Source organism: Branchiostoma lanceolatum, chromosome 1, assembly GCF_035083965.1.
Source record: "Branchiostoma lanceolatum isolate klBraLanc5 chromosome 1, klBraLanc5.hap2, whole genome shotgun sequence".
Taxonomy (NCBI): Eukaryota; Metazoa; Chordata; class Leptocardii; order Amphioxiformes; family Branchiostomatidae; genus Branchiostoma; species Branchiostoma lanceolatum.
The window spans coordinates 19,488,751-19,507,660 of record NC_089722.1 but is presented as its reverse complement, the minus strand read 5'-3'; the positions used below and the strand labels follow the sequence as shown (position 1 = coordinate 19,507,660).

Below are 18,910 nucleotides of genomic sequence, written 5' to 3'. Positions count from 1 at the left end.
AGCTGTGACCTACATACCAAATACTAGTAATTCGTTTCATCGTAAGATTTTTTTCTAATGACCCCCTTTTGTGGATAGAATAGTCTAATTGTCATTAAACAACGCCTCTGATTGGCCAATAGAACAAATATGATATAAGCGCTCCTGTGATTGGCCAACTGAAGACAAACTATCTTGTCTCTCATTGGTTGCCACGCTGTTTCCATAGTGACGAGGAAAGCACAAGTTAGTGGTTTTGTTGACAACAAGTTGCCCTGGTCATTCTATGCTTGACTCTCGAGCTCGTGACGACAAGATATCAGGAATTTTCAGAGACACGTCCGCGAGCTATAACAAGATGTCAGAGATGCCTCAAGTGTCCTTTTTGACCTTGGTGAGTTTAATGAAAAGCTACATTGTATTGTAAACGGTTTGGGGGTCAAAGTTTTGTCGAACTACTGGCCCAAAAGACGTTTTCTATAAACAGTAGATCACTTTGTCATCATATGATCATCACATATTCATCAGGACTCGTGGACAAGGGAACACAGCCCACCGAGTTGCCCCCTGTATCTATAACTGTCTACGCTACGGGGTTTACTTCTAAACTGGGAACGGATTTTACCGTTTAGATTGTGTCCTTGTTTTGAATTTACGAATTTATGTGCGATGATAAGAAAATCATAGTGTGTAACATTGAAACTCTTTAAAAAAAAGATCTCCCCTCCCAAAAATACTTCTAATTTTTCATCCCTTACATCATCATTAGCATTATAGCTAAAACACCCGTATCTTATTTCAGGACGGCAAGTATCATGTCCGTGGACAAGATGCTGTATACTACACCGACAATAACGGTACGGAACGGTTTGTAGAGGGCGGGAGTTGTAACGGTCTTACCGTCGACCTGTACCTGACAGAGGAGGAGTGGGCATGCGTACTCCCGACAGACGATGGATACGGGCCTGACTTTATCTTACGAAAGTACATTGACGGCCTCTGTGACCATAATGAGGAGATTGCTCCAGTAGAGGCTCAAGAATGTGAAGACAAAATGTGCGTAAATGGAGAAGAAACCCCAGAGCACAACGACATGGATAAAGGAAAGTGGAAATTCCCGTGCGTCAGTGCTTGGAGCATTGAAGAGTTTCTGGAGAGTTTCTGTTCGGTTTCTCGAGAGATTCTCCAGAGACCAAAGGAAGTTAACCACAACAACAAGGAGACCAGCCACACGTCTCAGAATAACGGAGAACTAATGTCTGCGCAGTTTGAGAAGGATCACCCTGACAGCCAAGACCATGAGAGTCAGAGGTGGTGGGGAGACGGTCAGACCATCTACATGTCAGAGAGTGATCTGGACGAACAGCTGCAGCTTCTAGGACATGATAAGGTAATGGCTTTTTTTGCGACACCTCATGGGCGAGCCAAATGGTTATTTTCGTTGCTCATTGTCAATGATTAGTGGTGCGGATCGGTCCGGCCGGACCGGTTCCGGACTTGTAAAACGTTTAGGTTCAAGTCCAAAAAAACCTAAACGTCTGGAAACAAGTCCGGACTTGAAAAAAAAATCTCTCACTTATACACTCCTTTTTGTTTCAAACCATCTTAAACCTTCCTTAGATCGTGAAATTTGCACTAGAAAAATATGAAAACATTGCTGTTTTTGTGTTTATAACTGAACCTTTGTGTTAATTACTGACTGTATATAATTCCGTATATATAGTTTTCAAATTACATGTAAAATATCTGCCAATTTGCAATGTTACATGTAACACGAAAAAAAATATTCCAAAATTATTGTTCAGGTCCGGACTTTCAAGTCCGGACCTGAACCTAAACCTCTGGACTCGAGTCCGAACCTAAACCTAAACTCGGGTTTCGATCCGCAGCACTATCAATGATTGAATTTGTATGATTTTTGTTTGTTTGTTAAACACCAAATCTAGGTAGATTTTTATCATGGAAGAGGTGGCCTAGCAATCATTCTAGAACGTTTTAGATGTCAATTATGCACCTTCCCTTCAAACTGCAATGAAAAGTGTATCTCCTCCTAACAAAAAGTCTGGGTTATGGCATTAAAAAATCTCTTACCTCTGAACCAAGTCATGTTTTACCCACACATGAAAATTTCCATCTTTGTATCTCGAAGTTGATACTTTTTGCAACATCAGTCATGTACATGTGTGTTTGGTAGTATTTTATTCCAAGCCTGAGCATTGTAGACCAACAGTTGTACAGAAAATATATGATGTAGACAAGAGATGTTTACATTTATCAATGTTTCAAAATCATAATTTCTTTGTATATTGCATAGAAATAGTCTACTATTAGTTAGTATAAATGCAACAATACATTGACAAAGTCCTGTCATACTGATCATGTTAAGAGAGAGAGATGTTCTCATTGGATGAAATGGTTCACAGCTCAGTATTTCTGAGATTTCTTTTTTGGCGAATTTATGGAATAACAAAAACACATCTCTAATAAACTAGTATACTGTATTTCCCAGGTCCCCAGACTGTCAAGGTATGACCGACATCACAGGCCAGATCACGACGATCGCTCCCCAAGTTGTCCTCTGATTGGTAGCCGCGGTGACAGCAAGGAAAGGATTGTTTTGGATGGAGAGGAAGAGGATTCTTTGGTAAGTTTTAACCCTCTCCCAGCTGCCTAACTCGGTAAACCAATACAGAATGGGATGCCACATGGCTACTTCGCTGTGCTGAAGGTTAATACATATCTCGAGACAACTTCCACCACTTTTACATCATGTTGCTCATAACCACACCTTCTGTGAATTGACAAATCTAGCCACTATACAGTACCAGCTGCATACCTAACCCACAACTATTGGTCATTTTTCAGGAAACGTCATTGCTTGTGTACACCATAGCTGGAGCAGGGCACAATGGGAAAGGAGTTCAGAAGGCAGCCCCTAAGAGAAAACTGCTGCAGGCATCTATGTACAAGAAGCAGTCGTTCAGTGCTGTGATTGTTGCTAAAGTTTGTTTCACCTACATCGGCTGCTCCTGTTGGCTTCTTCTCATGGGTTTACCAAGTCTTTGTACCATTGCGGATGGGTTACAAAAGTTTGGTAAGCACGGAGAAAAAGCCGCCCGGGGCAGCAACAACGGCAACCTGTGACATGACAGAGAATAGGTCTTACATCGTCCGACTTGGCATTACAAGATGGAGGACATGTTTTCTGTTGTGTCGGAGGTTGCCATGGTGACTGACAATCAGTCTGGTTGCCAGGTAACCCCAGTCGCTGCCCCTTTTTGTGTGCGCCTATCAATGTGAATCTCAACAATCTGTCCACATGTTCCCATATTATCAACATACACAGTATCAACATTGGCTTCACACTGGTAGGTACACTAAAAAATTGTTGTTCTGAAAGACTTATTATGTTTGATTAAGTGCTCAATATCTTTTTTATACATTTTGTACTACATCCTACATGTATATAGTATTAAACAGAACACCCACAATTTTGATAAGAGAGATATACATTGTGAACTATGACCTCTAAAAAGAACTGGCCATTTCATAACCATCAGGCTTTTTTTAGCTAGGATTTTTAGACAGGGCGTCCAAAAATTAGGGGGGGGGTGTACTCTATGGATTAACAATTACCTGGTGGTATTGCATGTTAATCAATGTACATGCTGTTCAACTGTCTTGTATGTGGAATGGTCCATTTTGCAGTGAGTGTGTGTGTGGGGGGGGGGGGGGAATACATGTGCATGTAATTACCAGGGATACAGGGTGTTCTTTGCAAAAGAAGGGTGTCCAATTTCCTTGTTTTCTTAGTGTAGGGCATCCAAAAGACACCCTGACGCCCTGCTAGCTAATAGCCTGATAACCATATACAGGTATGCTTGAATGTGGAAAGAGTAAAACATACATATAAAATCCAAGGAATGCCATAGTGGTAGAAAATGTTTTAATGTCTTAGTTTGCTAGACAATGTAATACAGTACAAAGAAATATTTTCATTGTGCAGTGTCCCAGTACATGTATCTCTGTTCACTCAATAGTTGACAGGCAAGTTGAATAAATGTGAAATATTTTACGTGGGCTTATCTGATTTCTTAGACTCATCCTTCTGAAACAGTATCTGTTTTTTAATCAAATCGTTGAAAAGCTTGCATGATGGATTCCTATGTACATATACAAAGCGAGTGAATGAAAAAGGATGTTCACCAAATATATCCCAGGTCACTTTTACAATACCTTTTCTACTTCCAAAGAAATGGGCAAAAAAGGGAGGCATGGTAGAAAATAGACAATGATATCGGCTTTTGTTGCCCAGCTTGTACAGTCGGTATCTGTCATACACCACAATGCAGTTTCATACTGTTGACTTGTTTCACCAGATCACCGATCTTGTCGCCTCTGTGAAAAGGCAAAAAAAAGGAGATGCTAATGAAATAAATATTAAACTCTTCTGGTTACAAGACTTCTATGCGTTAATGTAAAATACACATCAGATTCCATGACATATCAACCTATCATACTTATTGAAGAGCCTAGATTGAAAAAAAATCTTAGTTGGAACTTACAAGCACCTGTGAACGACTCGAAATACATTTTTGGGAATAGATGCACTGGTGCACTAATCCGTATAATTTTGGTGCCTTAAGACACAATTTCATCTGAATAACATGAAATAAAGTAGAATGTCAGCAAAAGGTAATTACAAACCATACTTCAGAAATTCTAAACAAGAAGTTCAATAGTACCTTTACGTACATAACCCAACATGAATATCTAGGTGCGCCAAGACTCAAAATTTAGGCGCACAGGTCCCATTTTGGATGCACAAAAGTGCACAATGCACCAATCATTTCAAGCCCTTCTGTGTATTGAAAGAATTGCAAAATGAGACTTACTCTTGCTTGAGCAGTTCTTTCATGTGCTTGGTCTGTGATTGGCTGAGAGCAGGGCTGGAGGACTGCCGAGCCTGCTGGGTAACCTGCCTTTTTTGGTAGTCTGACTTGGTTTTCACCTTGACCAAAAAACAAAACAGATATACTAAATAGTGAGCTAAATCATACATCAAAGTCAGCACATATTCATGATGGACATAATACATGATTGTGTAGCAAATGCTTGTATTATTCACAAACATGCACAAGTCAGAGGAGTATTTGTCTAATAGATTAGCCCATAGCCCAACCCATTCTCATCAAAACCTAGAAATATTTTTAAAAATGATAAAAATGTAAAATTTGATGGACATGCAGCCACTCTCTCATTGGTTGAGCCGCTAATTGCCATGCTGTCGCTGGTTGACTTGTTAATTGTGATGGAGTCATGATCAGTCTACTGAGTATTCTGACATTATCATTAATCACCAAGGTTCAATGAATCTGACTTATCAACGTTACAAACACTTGTAGAGGTGATTACTACATGTAAATCTCGAAACCTTTGCGACAGTTTAATTTTTGCAGAGACCTCTTCATGCGTTTCCAATACTACACCATTGTTTCAACCACGAATATAAAACACTGATCTCGAAAAACCCTTCTACCTAAAAAATACCCACACTTCTCAAAAATAAATGAATCTACAGTAGAATGTATCTGAGACAATGATGTTACCAGGTGTTTGTACCCACCTGCTGTGTGGAGTTCTTCAGGTGTTTTAGTTTTTCTTGCAGGGAGTCCAACTCCTTCTTCATACTGACCTCAGCATCAGACAAGACAGGGAGGCGAGCTTGGAGATTCTTCAAAACATTCTCCACTCTAAAAGCCAAAACAGTAAAAGAGTTCAAAGATCCCATACCTCTGTGCTATACCTTTCTTGTAGGTCTTGTTTAACTGTAGTTCCTTAATCATGCAAAGAAGGTTTTGATTGACAGTACATGTGTCACATGTGAATGTGACTAGCATATAGAAATATCTAACTGCAAAACAATACCTGCCCATGAATTAGTAGCCTCTTCCATTGAACAATAAGGAAAAGTCCCCAAACACCCCACCCATCTAGAGACTACATAAATGCACAAACAAACAAACCTTCTTAAATACTCCTGTTGCTTCTCGTTGGCTTCTTCATATTTCTCAGCGAGTTTCTCGGCCATGTCAGTCAGACTTTTCCTGTCTTCCCGTAGTGTGTCCAGGTCTGTCTGCTGCTGGGCCTTCTGTTCCTTTAGAAGGTCCACTCTATAGAAACATAGAAGGCAAGAAGACAGGAATTACCACTGTGCAGTACTTCATGATTGTCTTGCTTGGTCAAATGTTAGTTACTCGTTCTCATTTAAATGCACATTTTGTAACTTCCGTGACCGTTTGAAGTAAGACGTTCCTGATACAGGTGGATACCGGTTCGCTGAACCTGATTCAGACCTTTATGACATCCAAGTACCGAGTCCAAAAAACCTGAAAGCCAAAAACCTGAGTCCAAAAAAACCTGAACAAAGTTCAAATATATTTTTCTATTTTGTTTGATAAAAGTGTTTTGAGTCTCCCCTCTGTTAAAAAAGGCATTTAAAATAAGTGCAACATTCAAATATCAAACAATGGTTTGTCTTGAAAGTCTTCTCACCACGAAAAGTTTTATAGTCAGTATTAATTCTCTATGCTTAATATTGGTCTAATAAAACAAAACATCAACTGGACAGGATCAGGTTCAGGTCCGGACCTGAACCTAAATCTCTGGACCTAAACTTGGACTCGAACCTTATTAAGCCGAACCGGTATCCACCCCTAGTTCCTGACATTTGGATCGGATATGCTATATATAAGGTGCCAAACTGTCGTTTTTACGACGACTTAAAACAACCCCCTACCTCTTCTCCACCTCTTCCCTGGCCTGGTACTGTTTCTTGATGTATTCGTCCCTGAACACCTGCGTCGCTCGAGTCAGCAGCTGGAAACATTCCTGATCAGACGGCTGTGAACCCTTTGGGATGGACCTAAAGAACAAAGCATACATACACATTATGATACTGAGGCTAATATAAACAAAATATCATATAAATTACTTAACTAGCAGATAAATGTAACAAGACAAACCAAAATGTACTACTACATTAGGCCACAGTAAGGAAATTTTACAGATGACATCTTCTGCAAGCTCTAAATTAATCTAAGGGTGGATGGGTTAACAAATTAAGATGCCTAAATTTTCAATAAAGACACTACAGCAAGAATAATTGAATTGACACAACACTTTTTTTTCTTTTATTAAAGAAGAGCAGTAATTTACACTACTGTTTTGCAATAGAACAGAGAGAAGTTTACGGTGTTTTCCCATTTTCTATATTTTTTTGTCATGTTGTTCATCACATGGGGAACAACATGAACCAAGAAAAACAGGTGAAAAACGATGCACATGTACAAGGAACAAAAAACATGTCCCTATCCAGACTACCTGCATGATAAGTCACGAATGACAAAGATGAATACATAATGTCTTACTTGAGGATCGGATTGGACGCATCTCTTCTCAAGATGTCTCTGATGTGTTGGTCGAACGGCTTGGAGTGCAGCTTCCTCAGGGGGGAGGTGACAGGTTCGGAGGGGAGGGAGGACAGCGTCGGGGGAGGGGGGTTGGCGTAGTGCGTCCTGGGAGTAGGGAAATCAAGAGACGATCGACTTAGTTAAACAAAGACTGAAGTTGTTTGTTTGTTTCTATGTATTGCATAACTGGTAAACCGCCTCATGGTGTATCACCCCAGGTTTGTAATGAATAGCACAAGCAATACATATCCGGACAGATACATTTGATCCACTGAGTCACACTCGGAAGGCCCCTTACTCTTTATGTATTTGAATCTCAAAAACTGGTGATAAGGTTTATCATACATGACATTCAGCTTGATTGCTGTAAGGACACTTACAGAAGAGGCAGAGCAACACAGGTGACATCGGATGTAAGACACAGGAGGGTCGGGCCCAGCAGTTGGTCTCCCACCACAGTTACTCCAAGTACGGGTGCAGGAGGGCTGTGGGTAAGATATGTGTACATGTTCATTCACACTGCTCAAATATACTATATGGGCTCTATGGATTAACAATTACCAAGTAGTTTTGTCAGAATTGCTTTCAAGAAGATGACAGATGGTCACCGAAACGTCGGTGGAATAAATCTCTTGGTTGTGTAAAAAGAGTCTTTTTATTCAATTACCTGCCCTGACGACTACCACCACCTGCCAGGGTAGCTTTGCATGTGAATCAATTTTCATGCTGTCTCAATGTCTGGTAGGATTAAAAACAAAATAGTAAAACTGTAACACAGTAACATGTGTAATAACTATGTAATAACCAGGGAAACAGGGGACCCTCTGTGCATCCAGCTGCAAAAGAGGGTGTTCAGTCTCTCTGTTATTTTAGTGTAGGGCGTCCAAAAGACCCATGGACCCATAGCTTAGCTAAAAGCCCGAGTCAAATTACCTGGAAGGCACAGGTCTGGTGCAGACGAGGTGTTCTACTATACAGGGCTGGTCACGACTCAGCTCCAGAAGACTGTCTTTGTCCTCTTCATCTGCAAAACAAACATAACAGGCAGATTTCTGGACATGTATCAAATCAAATATGACTGCCACTTTCTTTCAGGAGTCATAATAAGCTGTTTCAAAGATTACATTGTGCTGTGCAGCGAGATGCATTGTGAGAAATATATCAATTGTGAAGGCCCCTAACTTGTATACAGTTCTTGTCTAGACCTTGCTTAGTACACATGTCCTGATGTATTTTACTTATGTCTCAGGGGCCTTCAGCTTTGGCATATTACCTACAATATATATTGCTGGACATGCGCACTTCAATCTGTGAACTGGCTGGCTTATACTCATTTATTATGATAGCAAAAAAATATATCAAACAATGTATACATTGGGTGATTTATAGAAATACTTGTTCAGCTGTGAAAATCTAGAAACATTTTTTGTACACAGAGCACTGAAGCACATAAAATCAGCACAATCACCCACATACTGTACATTAGAATATGGAGACAGTGGTGGAATGGAGATCTGAAGTCAAGAATGTTGTTCACAATCATTTTCTCATTCAATGATAACCTTTTGTCAGAAACAATTATTCCACAACCATTCAACACACCTGACTGGGAAAAGCGATGAAGTTTGTTGATCCAGGGAAGAGCCACGCTGTGCACCCCCATCGCATGAGAACAATGGTACCTTCCATCAGAACTGGGGTCTGGGTAGAGAAAACGAAACTGGATGATTTTTTAATATCGTTTGCAAAACATTTCACTCATTCCAACTACCATAAGTAGATAATCAAATACTGTAAATTTTCACTGTTTCTGTTTTTAAAAATAGGTGCACTGGTGCACCCAACCCAAAAAATTAGGTGCACAGAAAGAATGGGTGCACCACATAAAATAAAGCTGAATGTCATGAAAACATATTTTCACTGCGGTTTTATTTTTCATGGTGCCTCTCTATTGTGAAATCATAACCCTGTGAATATGTGCTTTTCTGCACCAGCATTGTATCTACCGCGAACTCAAATCTATGGCAGGGCTCCAGACTAACTTTTAGGTCTAGGAGCACTGTGCCCCTAACCCAAAAAAGTTAGGGGCACCAGCAAAAATCTAGGAGCACCACTACAAAAAGTTGGAAGAACAAGAAAAGTCTTGGCCATACCAAGTAATACTCCTATCAATCAATGTTAACAACCTGGAATAAAGTATTTGAATAGATCATAAAATATAAAGCCTACATTGATGGTGCAGGACAACTGGCAATGTGTGGTATATAATCTAGTTAGTTCTTGGGGAAGAATGATATCTGTGTAGAGGGATTTTAGAAAAATTGGGCATAGGTTCCCCGGCTGGCCCCTATCCGGGGGCCACGGTGCCTCAAGTTCAACAAGTTGAAAAATACACAATGGTATTTTCTTACTTGGAACAAGGCAAGTAATGATTCACATATCCTTGAATGATAAATAAATAGATAACACTGTTACTTAGCTATTGGTTTCATGACCAACACAAATTAAGTCCCATTCCATGATAAACTTCACTGCTGGCATTAAGTTCAACCCTAAAAACATTTTTACTGGCATTTTTTTTCACCCCCACCCTCTGTCTACAAACTATCAAAAATGCTTTAATATTCTAACGTTGAAATTCTTGCTCAATAGTATCAAATATGATCTGTTTGTGCCAGCCCAGTCAAATATCTAGTCCAAATTTCGCGTGTCAGGACCGCGCGGCGCGACCATCCAATCACAGGGCCACCTCCATCGGGAAAAGGAGCGCCGCCTCGCCGGTGTGCATGATATAAACATGTCGATCACATCAAAACGTAGCCCTGTTTCTTGCCGTCATTTTGACACCAAGAACAAGAAAAATTAAAGTGGTAATTTTTATCATCAAAGAGTTCGTTACAATCGAATTTTGATGCTCAAAAAAATTAATTTTCCCTTTGTTCCAGGTACCAATTTAAAGCTCGTAATCGGCTCATTCTGCTGCGGTGTAAGACGCAGGCGGAAGTGAAATTGGCCATGTTTTGAATCACGGCCGCGCGCGCTACGCCGCGCCGTTTTCATCGGTAAATTTCTGGCGTTTGAAACATTTTACAAGATAAACAAACACATCACAAGAAAGAGAAAGTTATATTCTTTATTTTCATGGGTGACTTTGCCTGTAGAAACGAATAGTTTTTGTATCGTGGGTGTGGGAAGATGGTAGAAAATTTACCGATCGCCATGCGGTAGTTAGCCGATTTTCGCGGTAGCGTCGTTGGAATACCTACTTGGAACGGACATTTTTTTGTACCGCGGGTGTGGGAACAAGATGGAAAATTCACCGGCGATTTTCGCGGTAGCTTTTGAATACCTAATGTTTATTTTTCAGCTTACCGCTTAGTTCTGCACCTATTATCTAGGTGCAGGTCTTAATTTTTGATAGTCGCACCGTGCGACCGTGATTTTAAATCTAGTCGCATTCTCAAAAAACTGGTCGCATACATATTGTGTGCGAGTCGCACTCAAGAGCGCTGTATGGGAAAACCTTATTTCTACTCCTACCGCAAAATTAAATTCCCATGAAAATAAAATGAATTTAAAGTAATCATGTCATAAACTGGACAATATCTAAATAAGTAGAAGGGAGGCATATATAACTTCTTACAATAGCAACATGCTAGTTGGGCAATCTTAGCTGTCTCATGAATGATGTTTCAGCCAAACAAACAAACAAACAAACCAACAAACAAATGAATAAATGAATAAATAAATAAAAAATAAATAAATGTAAAATTGAATATATCACCAGTAGAATAACCTTACCTAGGTGTAGCCTTATAGGACAGTTGTCAGGCTGGTAGTCAGGATAGCTGTCGATGTCATCTGGTGTTCCACCCAGAGATAGCTCCAGCTCGACACTCTCATACACGTACAGGGACGGCTCGGGCATGTCCAGGGTATTTCTGGTGCTCACATCACTGCCTGTCCACGATACCTCAGACTATGGGGAAAACAACATGGCAGGAGTTAAAATGATATTCAATTACACATTCTTGTTTCTTCTTTTGTAAACATAATCAACATAATAAAACAGGACTCAAAATAAAATGTCCTTTTGTGTACCAAAAAAAATTGGCAAAATTGGAGCTGTGCAGCTAATACTTAATTGTGGGTGTGACATTGCACCTAGATATTTGTGCATGCTTACGTACATAAAGGTACTAATTAGTGTAGTTTGAACACTAGTGTACAGCATATTCTTGATGTTAAAATGTCAGAAAAAAATACAACCTTTGTTGTATTACTACTACTGGTTTAAAATCTTGAAGTTAGTTGTAAAATTTAAACTGGTTTGTAATTCTTTTGCACAAAAAGTTGTTCTGTGCACCTAAATTTCTAGGTTATTCCCCAAAAAGAATTTATATCACTGTTTTATAGTAATATAATGACATATACATTTTGTACAGATGATGACCAACATACTAAAAAATACAGATGTTTGCAAGCTTTTCAATCAATTTGAGATGGTGACATTTTATGCAAGGTGGGGGAAAAATGAATGTCACTATACCCTTCTGTCGTCATCTTCTTCCTCCCCCTGAAGTACAATACAATGGTACAGTCTGCCAGTTGTGGTTGCCACGACAACCAGAGGTGGGTTGCATGGTAGACAAAGGATGGAACAGGCGTCGATGCCGTAGTTGTCATCAGCAGGGGGGTGCATGGTTAGGGGGCCTTGTAGCAACTCTTTAGGGCTGTGAAAATATTAAAAGAAACACACCTATGGTTCATATACAGCTTCAAAATGTCATTGCATGTATGTAGGTATCATAAAATGTTAGTTCAGTAGTCACTAGTGATAAAGCAATTTTCTTCAAGATGTGCCATGATGTTATTATAGTACAAACTCAACTCAAAACTTACTTACAGTAAACAATATAGGGGATTTTGCCCACAAACTATCTATTGTAAATGCATTTAAGATTGTGTCGTTTTAATTTTGCTCTAAGGCAAAAATGGAGAGTTTGCGGTGGTGTTAACTTGGTGGCAGCACTATAGTCACATACTGCCACAGTATTGGACAAAAATGTTAGCGGTGGTTTTAAGTTTGTGGGTTCGTGGTGAAACGGTCGCCTCGCCGCGAAAACTACGAACATATTTAATCACCGCGAACATCATTTTCTGCGTTTACAGTTTGTCATTGCACAACATCCGTAACGAACAGAACGGGTTTGAACAGCATTCCCTAAACCCCAACAGCCAACCAGCCTCCAGGAGCCTGGCGTCTCGCAGGTATTCAGTTTCTGCTGGCGGTCCTGTTACCGCACACATGCCGTCAAACGTTTCCTAATGTCGCTATGCAAAGCTAGTGGCTACTCACTTGAGAAAATGCATTATTTTGTACTTATCTGTCGTAAATCAGTCGAATTGTAATAGAACACCTGCTTACCCAGGGTTCGGGGAATGTCATTTGAACGTGCTGGCATAGACAGTTTGAGAGAAAAATTGCCCCTATGACGAAACCATGTGAGTTTGTGTGGTTCAAATTCGTCTATTACGCTTGACCTTGTCCTTACCTTTTCTGTTCTAGACTTGTCAGTAGATAATACACATCCTCGTTTCCCCTTAGGACAAAGACAGGGTACATCGTTTCAGTCTTCTTCGCTTGATCACTCTTCCACTTCATCTTGTCATGCACAGGGACATCCACAGGTGGGGCAAATGTAAAGGAAACTGCGGTCTCTCCTTAAAAACAGCAATAGGGGATTGCAATATAAACATACTGCAGAGTATGAAATCAAGCAAAATATAATCAGGACAGCTATAAGTTACAGACATAGCCAGGTACAAATGACGAAACTTGTAACAATTAATAGATAAGTTATTGATCTAAATATAGCAGTCAATAGCTTACTGTAAATAAAATTATATTTGCAGGGACTCAAATTTGCAGTAGAGGAAGAGAGAACACTTTCACAGTGCTTCAAGGTAGTGGTTGAAACAATTCTGTAGTACTAGTACAGTAGTAAAACATTAGAGACACATATTTACGGTGTCAAGAATTCACGGTGAAGGGTTTACCATGAAAACATGACAATAAAACTACCGCAATCATTTTAAGATTTACAGTATGGATCTAAATGACCTTAAAATCGTTTAAATTTCAGTCAGTTAAACTACCACCAATTTCTACACCACTGTATAGATTGTCCTACATGTTAATGAGGTCATTTTAGTGAAACAGCCGAACATTATCTCCTACACTGCAAACTCTATACCACCCAAAGAAGTACTATGTTAATATCCCTTTCCAACATAACTGATGACCTTCAACTACTTACCCACAGTTCATGTTCTCTTCTGTTCCACGGTTCCACATCACTCTAATACTTACAAAACTGTAATATACTCGATATAGTTCATACTTACATCCATTGTACAGGCAGATTCATTTAATGATAGATACCAACTTGTACTGTCTATTGTTATTTTCCTTTTATCCATTTTGTATTTATGCATGTCATTATGTCTCTTTGTTGGATGTGTTGAGTAGAAGGCTTAAAATAAGCAATCGCTTCCTGCCTAATACTCTATAAACATATACGAATGATATAAAATAAATAAATGACCTTACCCAGAGCTTGATTGAAGGTGGCACTGCTGGTGGAGTGAAGAGAGAAACTGTCGGCAAACTCTCCCAGCTGGAAGGACTGGTACGGGCTGTCTGGATTCTCTATGTCGTATATTCTGTCAGAATCACATGTAAAAATGTTTGTTTCAAGCCAAGGTTTAGACCATGGACAACTGCAAGTAACATGGTGATGATAAGGAAGAAAGATTGTACATGCACTATTGCAGGACATTGTGATCTAAATGTAAGTGTTAGGATATTGTCTAAATCTATTTTGCTGGATTTCACTTGTTCTCTTGAAGCATTGGAAGACAAAAACATCATTCCATCAAATGTTCTGTTAAGTATTTGTTGATGATGCTAATTTGTACCTGAAATATGAAGTTATTACACAATGTGCTAGACAGTTTTGGTAAACGTCACTACAATAAAGATTTCAGCATTTTTTCTGTTTCCATTTTTTGGCCCCTAATATTGCCTTGGTTGCCTTTAATCGACTTGGTTGGACATAGCCTAGGACTAAGGACTCTTGTGTCCCACCTGAGCACATTGTCTGATGTGAGGATGACCAGATGTGTGTCTGAAGGGCTGCCTGGATGCCAGTCTACCTGCAGCAGCTGCAAGGAACTCTGGGTAGCAAACAATCTCTCTGCTACTGGATAAGACCTGCAGGAAAGAAGTGGCATTAAATCAACTTATTCAAGTAAGTTACAAATATATTATTCAACAAGAAAGCATGGGATATTTCAATTATATAAGCTACATAGAAGTACAAACAACTAGTTTATACCAATAGGCTACAATTCTACATATGCAGTACTGTACTATGCAAACTCTGAACACACCAAATTACTCCTTTCCTTTAATTTCCTATTGTGAAATTTAAGTCCTCGCGGAAATAAATCAACGTATATATTACAGTAAACAGTTTTAAAACTTTGACTTGACTTATAATGTTACTAGTACATCAATTAATGCTTTGACACGAGTCATTACATATGTATTTTAGAATTACATAGTTACACGAGCCGGGCCACGAAAAAACATTTTGCTTGTCTTGAGTTGAATTACATTTTTTAGAATAAACACAAGGTATTTGTATGACAGAAATAAGAACTGATAACCAATCCCTACCTGCAGTTGACCTTGCCCTTGCCTCCCTCAAACTCGGCATGTTTGCCCCACCTCCTGGGGACCTCCATGATGCTGACCCCACCAGGCCCCCACAGGGCGATGTGGTTCCCGGTTATACTGAACTTCACATGGTGGACATCTGACAGTGGTGGGTCTGTACACAGAAGGGTCTGTATGGAGAAAACAGGATAACAATCACAGGAAATTCTGTGGGATTGTGGTCATAGTAGGGTTTATTAAACTGTACATAGTATTTTCATTTTACAAGTGCGAAATAGAAAAATACCATTTTTTTCTTGCTCTCAGATACAAAATCATTCAATATTTGCCTCCCCCCCCCCATTTAGTAAAATAATTTGGAAAACAAGAACAGGGACTGTGCACTAAGACAACCAGAAACACATCACGAACTCAATAGACAATGTACTACCAAAGAATGCAGTACCAAAGAATCATTGCATAAATCATAGGAAGGAATATTTGTCACAGTAATTTAGAGTAAAAGCTTTTGTTTCAGGGGAGACTAAAGGGATTGCGCCTGCGCCCAGACCGCACGATGAGAGACTCCAAGTAAAAAACATGGTTTAAACCATTGAAAATTCTTTTTGGTGGGATTTTTTGTGAAATCTGGGCAATATAGGATAGGCTGTGGTAGGATAGACTCTGTATTTGCTGAATTAGTTGAAATAAATGGTCTTTCTCTACCTTGTGAGGTTTGGCACCCCCCTGATATAGTGGGATGGTCTTCAACTGGGTGTTTGAAGCCTGTAGGGCCTATCCAAGGGCTCTGATTAGGGGGGGTTATCTGGAGAATAGCCGTATAGAATTTGTCAGGGATGAATCTGATGACAGTTGACATAACTGGTTAGTATTTGAGGGTAAGTTATTGTAGTCTGATGTTTTGATTCCTGATATAATGACACCTTCTTTTTCTTAACTTCCCCATAGGGCTACATGCATTACTGCCATTTATTGTATCCCTTTAGTCTCCCCTATAGGAAATTCACATAGGATAGAGGCAGACCATTTTGGTCCATTTCATGGGGTTTTAGCCTTAGACCTGTTACCTAAGCAATGGTCAGACCTCATTTGGCTCATTTTTATTAATAAATTATCCCATTTTTGTTATTTTTAGCCATTTTTCTGAGTTTTTAACCCCGCCTCCAATCAGTGCCTGGCTGCAGCTAGGCTATGTGTACAAAGGATGGGATTTGAGTATTCTAAAGGTGAATTCAAAGGGGGGGGGGGGTCCCTAATGGTGAGGGGGGTCTCATACCAGGTGAATATTGTGTTTTGACCTTGTCAAACTCTTTTTCTATACTCTATGCCTTGTTTATAGCTGCTTTTTGTGATGGTTTCTACACACTTGTCTTGCTTTTAGGCCTGTCAGGGCCCCTGTATTGACTTTTGTTGTACCTCAAAAGGAAATTCAGGTGCCTACTATAGGGAAAAAAGTCCCCCCTGTACTGGGGTGACCAAATTCTAACTTTATTTACCTGTTTCTGACAATTTTCCACCTATAATGGGTAACTTGGTCATTCCTAGCCTAACTTAGGAGAGCAGCCCTGACACCTGTTAGGTCATCAACTCCCAGGGGACTGTTTTTGGTCTGAGGTCTTTGATACTCAGGATTCTAACTCACAACCCTACCCCGCATTGTGTGATATGATTGACAGCTGTCAATTCTGAAATTGATTTCTCTAATAGGGGAGACTAAAGGGATTGCGCCTGCGCCCAGACCGCACGATGAGAGACTCCAAGTAAAAAACATGGTTTAAACCATTGAAAATTCTTTTTGGTGGGATTTTTTGTGAAATCTGGGCAATATAGGATAGGCTGTGGTAGGATAGACTCTGTATTTGCTGAATTAGTTGAAATAAATGGTCTTTCTCTACCTTGTGAGGTTTGGCACCCCCCTGATATAGTGGGATGGTCTTCAACTGGGTGTTTGAAGCCTGTAGGGCCTATCCAAGGGCTCTGATTAGGGGGGGTTATCTGGAGAATAGCCGTATAGAATTTGTCAGGGATGAATCTGATGACAGTTGACATAACTGGTTAGTATTTGAGGGTAAGTTATTGTAGTCTGATGTTTTGATTCCTGATATAATGACACCTTCTTTTTCTTAACTTCCCCATAGGGCTACATGCATTACTGCCATTTATTGTATCCCTTTAGTCTCCCCTTCACTTTCGCCAGACCTGAAACTTCAGTCTTTTTTCGGCCTCATCTTGTAGCAGAGTCTTCAAGTTCGCTGTCACCAGATTCGAGTTTCGTCCGTTCCAGACGAAGATATCCCCGTCCTGAACTACCATGAGACTTCTAGCTTCTGTTCTGTTCGACTCTGCAGCGTCCTCTCCTTGCCTAAGGTGTAGAAACAGCGGATGATCGTTCAGTTCGCCTCGCCACGATTTTACTTCCGAGGCCGCCATTTTGCCGTTTGATTTTTGTGTGACCTGCGCAGAAGAAAGAGGAGGAAACCATTCACAGTGTGGGGGCGCGCGATGTTCAATCATGTCACATCTTGAAAAATATGTATGGACTCTATGAAATATTAGTTCCTGTGTATTTGTGCTGCTATATATGCCACCAAAAAAAAGATTACATCTTCGTGGTCATACTATATTGCCTTCTATCAGTGTCGACATAAATTCAAGATATTCATTTTTTTCTGTAAAAAATGTGGTCTAACGTTAACTACTAGTTACGTCAAAATTGGCATTTGCATGAAGTAGTTTTTATCATCCAAAGGTTGTAATTTGAATAGTGCTATGCATGGCATGTATTTTAAAGAATCTAAAAGTCAGAGCTGTTGATTGTCTGAATAAGCTCTGTGGAATCACGTGAAATGTTTTTCAATCAATATGCATTTTTAAAATACGTTCTACTGTACTTATCAGTAGACAATTTGAGAATGTGTCGGTGAAGTCAGTGGGTGGAGTACGTAAGATTTAAAAACATCATGATTGCTTTTCTTTATACATTTGGATGATTTGGAATGAAAGTGATTACAAACAAGCCTGTGTTGTTGCAGTTAAAAGCTACACGCATATGCTTTCAACTTTTTATTTCAATGGCTCAAATGTTTGTGATATAAACCGGCCGTCTAATTACACTACCATAACGTATTTGAAACAAAGCAGAATTAGTGTTTTTCTTTAGTGTATTCATGTGTTTTATGATTGCTTTACTGCACAAAAAAAGGCGTCGTGTTTTCTCAAATTTATTCATCTATTTGAAATCCTGGCTTTAAGGGGCTTTCATAGTCTGGGGAAAGTTTATTTTCAACTGTCTGCACGCAGCCGGCAGAGCTGGCGCCCTACCTTGCTGGTGTGTTCCGGTGCGTCTGCACTGGGTTTTCTACTCAGTGATACAGGACACTAAAGGTAAGGAGACGGTCTTTTTAAAAACGCTAATTAGTAGTAGCTTTCACCAGGTCTTATGGGGTATGGATCGTAGAATTCAGCAAAAAAGTTCAATAACTGGCCAGGAGAGTCAGTCCACGGTAAGGTTAACACCACACCGCCGCCACGCGAGTGCAAAGGAGAACCTATGGTGGCCAAACTCTCCTGGCAAATATCCTTCCTATCGGCGAAGTCAGTCTGGTAGAGACTAAATTAGTAACTGAAAAGGACAGTATTTACTAGTACTCAAGCCGTAAAGGTCGAATTTGTGCGATGTCTGTCACAGTGAAAAGACAGGAGTGCTTGGTTCACA

At 39.8% G+C, this 18,910-nt stretch overlaps 2 protein-coding genes across 2 annotated transcripts; one reads left to right on the top strand and one right to left on the bottom strand.

Moving 5' to 3' along the window:
- Nucleotides 1-232: 232 nt before the first annotated feature.
- Nucleotides 233-4,054, top strand: LOC136439792 (uncharacterized). The gene is made up of 4 exons (XM_066435378.1): nucleotides 233-373; nucleotides 782-1,369; nucleotides 2,489-2,623; nucleotides 2,845-4,054. Exons 1-4 carry the CDS (start codon nucleotides 266-268, stop codon nucleotides 3,121-3,123), a joined length of 1,110 nt encoding a protein of 369 aa, XP_066291475.1. The 5' UTR covers nucleotides 233-265; the 3' UTR covers nucleotides 3,124-4,054.
- Nucleotides 3,912-17,654, bottom strand: LOC136439771 (nucleoporin 88-like). The gene is made up of 16 exons (XM_066435342.1): nucleotides 17,395-17,654; nucleotides 15,196-15,365; nucleotides 14,602-14,727; nucleotides 14,065-14,177; nucleotides 13,007-13,175; nucleotides 12,001-12,184; nucleotides 11,253-11,430; nucleotides 9,054-9,152; nucleotides 8,385-8,475; nucleotides 7,832-7,936; nucleotides 7,410-7,556; nucleotides 6,779-6,904; nucleotides 6,006-6,152; nucleotides 5,606-5,732; nucleotides 4,875-4,990; nucleotides 3,912-4,377 (listed from the first exon to the last, which is right to left on the bottom strand). The coding sequence occupies exons 1-16, from the start codon at nucleotides 17,623-17,625 to the stop codon at nucleotides 4,314-4,316; spliced, it is 2,193 nt and encodes a 730-aa protein (XP_066291439.1). The 5' UTR covers nucleotides 17,626-17,654; the 3' UTR covers nucleotides 3,912-4,313.
- Nucleotides 17,655-18,910: the final 1,256 nt, after the last annotated feature.

Coding starts and splice junctions, on each gene's coding strand:
- LOC136439792 (XM_066435378.1), top strand. CDS start 266: ATGCTTGACTCTCGAGCTCGTGACGACAAGATATCAGGAATTTTCAGA. Junction 1,370..2,488: donor AGCTTCTAGGACATGATAAG/GTAATGGCTTTT, acceptor TGTATTTCCCAG/GTCCCCAGACTGTCAAGGTA. Junction 2,624..2,844: donor GAGAGGAAGAGGATTCTTTG/GTAAGTTTTAAC, acceptor GTCATTTTTCAG/GAAACGTCATTGCTTGTGTA.
- LOC136439771 (XM_066435342.1), bottom strand. CDS start 17,625: ATGGCGGCCTCGGAAGTAAAATCGTGGCGAGGCGAACTGAACGATCAT. Junction 14,728..15,195: donor AAGGGCAAGGTCAACTGCAG/GTAGGGATTGGT, acceptor TCTTTCCTGCAG/GTCTTATCCAGTAGCAGAGA. Junction 6,905..7,409: donor GCGTCCAATCCGATCCTCAA/GTAAGACATTAT, acceptor TTTGTTCTTTAG/GTCCATCCCAAAGGGTTCAC.